The sequence below is a fragment of the Simochromis diagramma genome, unplaced genomic scaffold (genome assembly GCF_900408965.1).
Source record: "Simochromis diagramma unplaced genomic scaffold, fSimDia1.1 OVJJ01000250.1, whole genome shotgun sequence".
Taxonomy (NCBI): domain Eukaryota; kingdom Metazoa; phylum Chordata; class Actinopteri; order Cichliformes; family Cichlidae; genus Simochromis; species Simochromis diagramma.
The window spans coordinates 9442-18135 of NW_024386841.1; the positions used below are offsets into that span (position 1 = coordinate 9442).

Here is an 8694-nt window from a genome sequence, read left to right on the forward strand (position 1 = left end):
CATACATACATAAATAAAGACAGATAAACATAAAAATGTCCTCATATGAAAACACAACTTAAATTTTCCAAGTCAGTCAGAAAGTGTCTGTTTTTAATCAGTTATAAATATCTCCTTGTTTAAACTGATCGTGTTTTTTAAAAAAGACACCACCGCTCTCAAAGATTAGTTATGTCAGGCTTTATAAAAACACAATTAGTATTGTAGTAATATTATTATTTCTATAGAAGTCCAGCCTGGATTAAAGAGATTCTGCAGCACGGTTCGTGCAGTTAAAGGTGCTTGTGAATCGAAAAGGCATTCAGTCACATGACCTTTAAAAACTGCAGAATTTTTAGGATACTCCAAAGATGTACATCTTTATAGCTGCAGATATTTCTTTCAAAAAGGAAAAAAAGTACCACAGGAATAACTCAAAGGGAGTACAAATAAAATGAAATTAGATTTTATTCACTCCGTTTTTTAGCTCCCCTCCTTTCAATTCAGTGTTTAAATTTGCAGTTTGTATGTTGGTTGTAATAGTTTCTTTCATACAATACGGCGTACCCCTTACTCTCATAGTAGGAGCCTTTAGTCTGTGGATTAACAGACAGACTGACTCAAGTGTCTGTAGGCCTAATAGGAGAGATCAAGTCATGGCTACGGCCACCAAATTATTCAGAACTGCTAGTGTTAGTGTGGTTTTGACTGAAAGCTTGTTAGCAATCACGTCACAGGCTGTAGTCATTTCCCGACTCATCCAGAGATCTCAGAGCTTCACTCTGACCAAAACAAAAAGGTCTGTGATTTCTGATAAGACATCGGCTTTCCTGAGGTCGTGAGGAGAGGTCATTATTGTCATTAATCTTGGAATGTACTCTCAATTAATAGATTTAGAAAGAATACAAATATACCTTGAAAACAAGTTGTTTTTCCCCTCTGTGGTTGTTTAAAGTACATTACAAGGACAATATAGTACAAAGAAAACGTAGTGAACTTTTCAGCTCCGCTGCACTTAAACCTTATAATAACAAACAAACAAGGTAACAAACAAGATTTAAATCCATACGAGACAATCTCATTGTATCTTCCTTTGTTACTCAAATTAAACTTGAACATTTTAAAAGGTATCTACATTTCATAATGGAGTGTATCTCCTGACTTTCCTGAAGGAGGAGTGATTAGGAAAAAATCCTCAAAGCAAAACAACCAAGAGTTTATCTCCAGCGCGGCCTTGTGGGCAAGACCGAGTCCTGAGAATGAGCGGACTTGTCACTGTCACTGTCATTCCGTCTGTGGCCTTTAGGGGGAGCCAGCAAGTCGTGGCGCGATGCACGAGGAGATGATTTGACGCTCTGAGACTTCCTCTGTGAGGAGGGGGAGAGTTTTTGGACATCTGAGGATCTTGCTGACGCATGGACTCTTAGTGATCTTGATCGCGTAATAGGCAAGGAGGTGCTGGATGGGGTAACAGGGGAGGAGGTCTTGGAAGAAGGTTTGGGGGAGGGGTCTGACTCAATGTTGGGGGAGTGGGAAGCAGCAGGAACAGCAAGGTTGGTGTGAGTACGTCTGAAAGAAGAAGAGGCTGTGCTCCGTGCAAAACCCGGAAACACAGATGATGAAGAGCTAGTGGCTTTGCGCAAAGGAGTGGCAGGAGCACTGACGCTGCCTCCTGCTCCACTTCTTCCACCCTGAGAGAGTGCCCGCAGTGTGGAGCGACAGATCTTCTCCTCCTGCTGGGCTTTAGGTTTCATTAAGGGCTTTTGGCTGGACATCTTCCCTTGAAAGTCCTTGTTCTGTTCTCGGGCAGATGGCTGAGTACCTGAAACATTCTGGTTCTTTGAGTCCTTTGGATCCAAAGTCTTGGGGATCCCAGATTGTCGGGATGAAGGAGCATTTGCAGGCCTCGCTACTCGTCGAGGGGAAGCACTGCTTCGTTTTGAGGGAGTCAGACTGGTGGGCACTGCGGTGCTGGAGGAGCCTCGATTCTTCTCTGTATGTTTGATTCTGGATGGACTTCTGTTGGTCCTGGATATTGGCACAACCCTCCTCATGTCCTTGTTCTCGGAGGTTGTGAGGGTCCGGATAGATTTGGATTTGCCAGATGCAGAGATAGTGTTTGGGGTAGGTTTCTTCCCATTAGTTTGGACGTTAGACGTAGGAAGGCTCTTGCTGGGTAGTTTAGATGGAGTTGCTGGTTCTGCTTTTACTTTGGTGGAAGAAGCTGCTTTTGCAGTTTTACTGGTTGAGTCTTTAGATGCCATGTTGTTTTTGCTTTTCTCTTCTGTTGATTGTTTTGAGACGGTCACTCCATCACTGTTCCTGTTGGTGGACACTTCTTCCTCTTCCTCCAGTTCTTTATCTTTCTCAGAAGCATCTGCTGTGAGAGCAGGCACTACATTAGGTGTTGGAGGTTCTTTCGGGCGCCACACAGAGGAAGAAACTAGCAGTGATGTGTCATCACAGCGGGGGACAGGCACTGGTTGGCTGCTGATGGGTACAGGCACTGGTTTTTCATTGGCCGGTTGAGGTTCTGAAGGCATGTCATTGGCTAAAGCAGAGGAAGTTTGTTTGTTTCCTCCTTGGTTGTCACCCTTATGCTGATCTTTTTCAGTTTCTGCATAGGTGCTTTGTGTGTCACTTGTAGCCTCGCACACACCCGTCACACACCATACAACCACCTTATCCTCTTGCCCCTCATCGCCCTCTCTTGGTGTTGAAGAAGAGCTGAGCTCACAGACTTGCTCATCAGATTGTTTTGTATTTACAATCAGTTGGCCATTATTCTGCACCTTATCAACTTGCAATTCATCCCCTTTCTCTTCTTCCAAATCTGTGATTGTCACATCATCTTGATGAAGACCGACATGTCTGTTTTCGCTATGACTTGTGAGGGTGTCGCCACTGCCAAACACTTTTAGCTCAGGAACCAACGTGCATTTGTCTAAAACCACCACCATGTTTCCTGTAGCAGTGGTGCTCTGCTGAAAGCTCTTATCAGTGCAGTCAGTCTGCTGAGTTAAAACCAGTTCAACATCTTTTGGTTTGCTTGTTGTAAGTGTTGCATGGCTGCTTAAACCCATGCCAGGTTGATCACTGCTCCTTTTGTTGTTGTGTTCAGATTGCTGGTTTGAGTCAGAGGTAGGTTTGACTGCAAGTTCATTTGCAGGATTAGTGGCATTTGCACACGTCTGGGTAGCATTTTGGCTGAGGTAAGTGGCAGTTGCATGGTTTTTGTTTTTTGGACTCCTTTTGGAAGGTGATGAGGAGTTTTGTGGTGCCGTCTGGGTGGACACTGGGAATCCTGGACTTGAGGGAGATGGAAAACTGCTCCCTTTGCCTCTTTGCTGAATGTTTTTGCGATCAGTCGCCTTTTCCAGGAAAGTGCTTAGTTCCTGCTCAGCAGCAATAGATGGTGAGCAGGATGGAGACTTTCGGGAACGACGTAAGCTCACAGCACGTCCCAGAGGACTGTGGGAGTTGTTCACTGGTGAGCGAGGGTGGGACCTAGGGGTCAGGAGCTCCATCAACAGTCCGGCCTCGTCATGCCGCGACAAAGCAGTGGACATGTCAAGCTCACTGTGGCAGCGCAGCCCAAAGACTCCATCCACCTATAACGGGAACAGAGAGTGGATCATCATTAGACATCTTTGATTGACTTTGTTTTACAGTGTCTGCGTACATCATCCTACCTTTTCTCCTCCAGCCCAGGAGTGCCTCTTCTTCTCCTCCAGCTCTTGTATCCGCTGACGACGAGCTGCCTCCTTCGCCTCCCTCTCCATGTTCTCCTTCAAAAAGAGAAAGAAGTTATTTTCCTGATGCACGTGACTCTTCTGGTCCTCCATAGCCTACAGATATTATGCATGTTGAAAAAAAAATTCAGATCCTGATGGACAAATCAAAGCAAACAAAACAAATCAAAAAATAAAACAAACTGTGAACCCTTGGGCCTTAAATGCAGCTTCTCCTCTTATGCCTGATTTATGGTCTGGTATTTGTGTCTCTGTCAACAGCTCATCGTGAGAGAAGGGTTTGGGAATTCAAACTACTCAGAGGCAATGGACACACACTTGAGCCAAAAAGCCAACAATGGTGAAATTGTTGGCAATCACACAAAACGGAAGGTTTAGAAACTAATATGTTAAACTGTAAATCAGAAGTGTTATGAAATATGGGATGAAGACTAATGTATCAGTTGAAGTATACCAACAGTTTTAACCACATCTACTGGATCTTGTGTGGATTGTTGTACAGCTCGTGTAATGGATTTGCATTCATAGTTGTACCTTGACAGCATTTGTGAACCTGGAGCAGAAGGTGTGGAAGATGCTGAAACAGTCGTCCAGCCTGAAAGTGTCTCTGTCCTCGCAGAAAAAAGTCGATCAGCTCGCTGCCTTCCCTCTTTAGCTGTTGCCGACTGCCACGGAGTGAGCAGAGAGATGATGTGGCATGCTGAGACAAACATAAAAAAAACAAACATAATAGGCACAAAATTACTTTTTAAACTACACACTTATTTAAAGATTATATAAAACTAAAATACTGCTATGTGTGTTACCTGCAGAAAGCTGTCCAGTTGCTGCAGCAGCTCTGTGTCTCTCTGGATGCTCTCCTCCACTGAGTGTGTGCGAGATGTCAGCAAATGCAGCTCAGCATCCAATGTTTCCAATGAGATCCTACCAAAGGAAGGAAAACAAATCCATGTAGCCTCATTTCTGCTTTGGTTTCATTCATTTTGTGTCTGGTGTAATTTAAGTATCAAATGAAGGACTGAAAAGAAACCAGCAGGGGGCGGTGTTCACTCAGATTCTGTAGAGATGTAATAAAATGATGGAAAGAAGGAGTATAATAAATAAATCCCCACCAAACAGGTTGATGGAGAAATGTAGTGGTGTATGTGGACAACTGTAGTATTTAATATGTGAATAATATGAAGTGATGTCTGACCTGGCTGCAGCCTGGATGTGACTCAGCTTGAGAGGAAACTCCAAGAGCTTCTCATCTTTTTTATGGGCTTCCTATAGAAAAACAAAAAAACAAAACATGAGACCCCCTCTTTCCAGCTACCTCCTCTTGCTCATTTTGGTGGTACAGAGGTGCTCTCAATCCACATAAAGAGACCCATTCTCTGTCCCAGGGTCCCCTTCTGGTAGACATTGCATGAAATCACCTTAAAGACATCATCTCACCAGCATGTTTAGGCCTTCTACCAGTAGGACTTGCCTGCAGCTCTATTCTGAGCCCCTCCTGAACTACTGAGCATCTCACTCTCTGAAGCTGAACCAACAACTTGTCAGAATAAACTAATTTCCACCTGTTGTATCTGCAATTTTATTCTGAGGGTTCGAATTTATTAGTTTGCATTAGTGCTGGGCGATATATCGATTTTTTTTAAAATATCGATATATTTTTATACAAGACATAAGCTGTGACATCGTTTATATCGATATAGTCTATGTTGCGTTATAATTACACTTGTGGAGCCGCTATTTTGCCTCTCTCTCGCCTGGGTTTGTTTGCCCCGCCTCTCACCCTCACTGAACACAAACCCCCTCCCCCATCGCTACACCTCCAGTTGGCAACAAGATGGACACAGGAGCTAGCGAAGAGGAGCTCGTCGGAAAAAAGAAAACCAATGGCTCAATTATTTGGAGATGGTTCAGGTTCAAAGTGTCAGATGAGCAGCAGAATAATGTATTCTGTAGAGAATGTCGAAAAAGCGTCGCAACGAAAGGTTCGAGCACCACTAATCTTTACCACCATTTACAACTGCGCCATAAAGTGCAGTATGAAGAGTGTGTGAAATTGCGTGCTGTAGCCCAGACCACAAAGTCTTCCGAGGTTCCTGCCGTGAAACAGACCACCTTACAACACTCATATACTCGTGCTGTGCCATATGATACAAAAAGTGAGAAGTGGGGGGAAATTACTAAAGCAGTGGCCTATCATATTGCTAAAGACATGGTCCCCATCTCAACTGTGGAACAAGAGGGCTTTATACAGCTGCTAAAAACTCTTGACCGAAGATACCAGTTACCTAGCCGGAAATACTTCACCAGAGAAGCACTGCCAAAAATGTATACTGATGTTAGACAGAGTCTCGCTGCCCAGCTCACCAAAGTGTCTCACTTCGCACTGACAACCGACATGTGGTCCAGCAGGACATGCGAGCCATACATGAGTGTGACTATACATTTCATGGAAGACTGGGGACTGAAAACTGCCTGTCTCCAGACCAGCTACTTTCCTCAAGACCACACCGGAGAGCATATAGCTGAAGCCCTGCAGGATGTGCTCAAAACTGGAAGCTCAACCCGACGGGACTGGTTGCTATAACAACTGACAACGGGGCTAATATTGTCAAGGCAGTTCAACTGAACAAGTGGCCGAGGATCCAGTGTTTTGGTCACAGGCTTCATCTGGCCATTGGTAAGTGCAATACTGAATTTGTTGATTTGGAAAAAAAAAAACGCTAATAAATGAAAAGTATATAGAGTCTCTTGTAGAGCTAAACATGCCTATGGACCACAAGACAAATATTTTTATAAGTCATAGCCAGCATATACATCTATCACTTAGAAATCGAAAGTTAGTTGAATAAATAAATAAACTATCTCTATTAAATCCAATAAACGTATTGGAGTGTGTTTGTCTTTGTATTTGAGTTGTGACACTAAATGAGGACCACAGCTGAGACAAGACAGGGATACATTTTTAAATACATAGTGAGATTAAAAGGTGTAAAAAAAAACAACAAAAAAAACCCATGTTCTAATCATTTGGTGATCTGGTGATTTTACCAAGATAGTTTAACTAGAACCATTTCTAGGTTATACAATACACGACACATTTTGCAAATATTGTTAAGTCTTATGCATCACATTCTATACAACTGAGATGGATGTTAATTTGCCTTTGAGTGATTTGCATCTTAACATAACAATTAAAGTGATTTTAAAAGTTTGTATTTTGTGTGTCACAGGACATGCTATGGATGATGCCCGCATTACCCGGGCTATTTCTCTGTGTAAGAAAGTCGTCAGCAGCTTCTCCTACAGCTGGAGGAAGAGAAGAGAGCTGGCTGAAGTGCAAATACAGCTGGGTCTTCCAAGTCACCAGCTACTCACAGAGGCAACAACTCGCTGGGGATCAAGGCTTCTCATGATAGAGAGAGTTCTGGAGCAGGAAAGAGCACTTTCTAAAGTCCTCTCTGTTGACATGAAAGCCAGACCTCTAGTCCCTACTTGGCAGGACATAGAGGTCCTGGAATGCAGTTCAGAAAGCTCTCAAACCCTGTCAGGACTTCACTGATGCACTTTCAGGAGAGAAGTATGTGACCCTGTCCTATGTCAGACCTGTGCTACACCTGTTTAACACTAGTCTCCTGGCACCTGGAGAGGAGGATAGTGAGCTGTGTAAATCCATCAAGACCCGCATTGTGGATTACCTCAACAATAAATATGCAGATCCATCCACCAGTGACCTGTTGGACATGGCTTCTTTTGTGGATCCACGGTTCAGGGCGAAATACATCCCTAGTGAGAAGATTAATGCACTAAAATATAAACTCATCTTGGAGGCAGAGTCTCTGCTCAGCTATCAGGGTACGTGTTTGTCTGAGCTGACTGATCCAGCCGTGCCTGAGTCTGCAGACCGAGAAGAAGCAGCAGTAGGACACATAGCTAAAAAAAAGAGATCACTGGCAAGCTTCTTCCAGCAGAGCACAGCCACCAACACTGGTTTCACAAAAAGGGAAGCAATCGAAAATGAATTTTCTAGCTACCTGTTGTCAGTTTGTGTAGAGAGTGATGCTGACCCTCTCAAATGGTGGAAGGAAGATGAAGTTGCCTTTCCAGCACTGAGCCTCCTGGCCAAGAAATATCTTTGTGCGCCAGCTACCAGCTCCCCTTCTGAAAGGATTTTTAGTTGCAGTGGAAACATTGTAACCTGCCACAGGGCATCGTTGAAGCCTGATAATGTTGACAGATTAGTTTTCCTGGCACAAAATCTGTAAGCTGTACAGTTGTTGGCCTTGCCAATTGTTTGTGTTCTTTCTATATTGTTATTGTCATTGGAGATTTGCACAAAGACCCACTGACCAAAGAATGTAATTTTGTTAATTTCGTTCAATCTGTTTACATGTTTGGTTTTTTGCAAAGTACCAGATGATTGTTCAGCAATACACACAAAGAAGCACTTTAGAAAACTTTAATTCAGTGTAAGCACTTTTTAAAGAGCAAGATGCCTTTGTTATTTTAGATCTGCATCTTTTTAGTTTACATTTTACATTTAATTTACAATTTTTAGCTTTTTGTTATGCATGAAAAGAAAAAAAATGGAGCATTATTATTAATAAATGCTGACAATTTATTTTTGACAATTTTTTCATGTACATCTACAGTTGTATCTTAATAAAAGTTACATGTGTGACATCTGGGACAAGTACCTTTGACCAAGAACTCTCTTTTTGTTCTTACTTTATGGGATTAAAAAAATATCGAGATATATATCTTATATCGCCATCCAGCTAAAAAATATCGAGATATGAATTTTGGTCCATATCGCCCAGCTCTAGTTTGCATTATACTAAGAGTGTGAAAATCATTAGATCTATTGGATTGACCTGTATTACTCGACACTGTTGAATGTGTTACACTGTTTCTTGACATTTCATACTGCTGAATCATGAAGAAAATGTTGTGTGCAGAGGACCTT

General features: G+C 42.7%; 1 protein-coding gene across 1 annotated transcript; it reads right to left on the bottom strand.

The window, feature by feature from the left end:
- Positions 1-429: 429 nt before the first annotated feature.
- Positions 430-4351, bottom strand: LOC120731995 (mucin-5AC-like). Its single transcript, XM_040029381.1, has 3 exons — positions 4266-4351; positions 3672-3767; positions 430-3590 (listed from the first exon to the last, which is right to left on the bottom strand). Exons 2-3 carry the CDS (start codon positions 3759-3761, stop codon positions 1197-1199), a joined length of 2484 nt encoding a protein of 827 aa, XP_039885315.1. The 5' UTR covers positions 3762-3767; positions 4266-4351; the 3' UTR covers positions 430-1196.
- Between the last annotated feature and the right edge of the window lie 4343 nt (positions 4352-8694).